The sequence below is a fragment of the Acanthisitta chloris genome, unplaced genomic scaffold (assembly GCF_000695815.1).
Source record: "Acanthisitta chloris isolate BGI_N310 unplaced genomic scaffold, ASM69581v1 scaffold11250, whole genome shotgun sequence".
Taxonomy (NCBI): domain Eukaryota; kingdom Metazoa; phylum Chordata; class Aves; order Passeriformes; family Acanthisittidae; genus Acanthisitta; species Acanthisitta chloris.
In genome coordinates this window covers 1-463 of record NW_008652215.1, presented here as the reverse complement: position 1 = coordinate 463, position 463 = coordinate 1, and the positions used below count along the sequence as shown (strand labels likewise).

General features: G+C 57.5%; 1 gene segment (V, D, J or C); it reads left to right on the top strand.

The window, feature by feature from the left end:
- Positions 1-322, top strand: part of LOC103803931 — a gene marked incomplete at its 5' end in the record, with an annotated part of 1,614 nt that extends 1,292 nt beyond the window's left edge. Inside the window, 1 exon segment of the V gene segment in view lies at positions 140-322. Within this exon segment, the coding sequence occupies positions 140-322 (183 nt within the window).
- Between the last annotated feature and the right edge of the window lie 141 nt (positions 323-463).

Sequence of the window (463 nt, the reverse complement as noted above, 5' to 3'; positions counted from 1 at the left end):
CTTGCAGTCCAGGAAAACGTGGGGAGTCCTTCTTGGCTCGGCCGTGGCTCACGGGTGTGTGGCTCTAATCACCAGGTTGGTTTCTGACCGTTCCAAAGTGCCATCCTTGGAGCTGATTTTCATCCGCTCGGTCCTACAGGTGCTGTCCATCACTGTTGTGTGCTACTACCATGAGCCTCCCTTTGGGCCCAAGGGCTACAGGCTCCGGCTCTTCTTCTACGGGGTCTGCAATGTCATCTCTATTACCTGTGCTTACACCTCCTTCTCCATAGTGCCCCCCAGCAATGGGACCATTATGTGGAGGGCCACCACCACGGTGTGACCAGCTCCCTGACCAGCTGCCCCAGGAGCCCCTGGGCCATTACTCCAAGGGAGTCTGCCCTGCTGAAGCTGTGGCTTCAGCACTGAGAGGTGGGGATGTGCCATGGAGAGGAAGCTGGCTGTGTCAGCCAACATGAGAGAA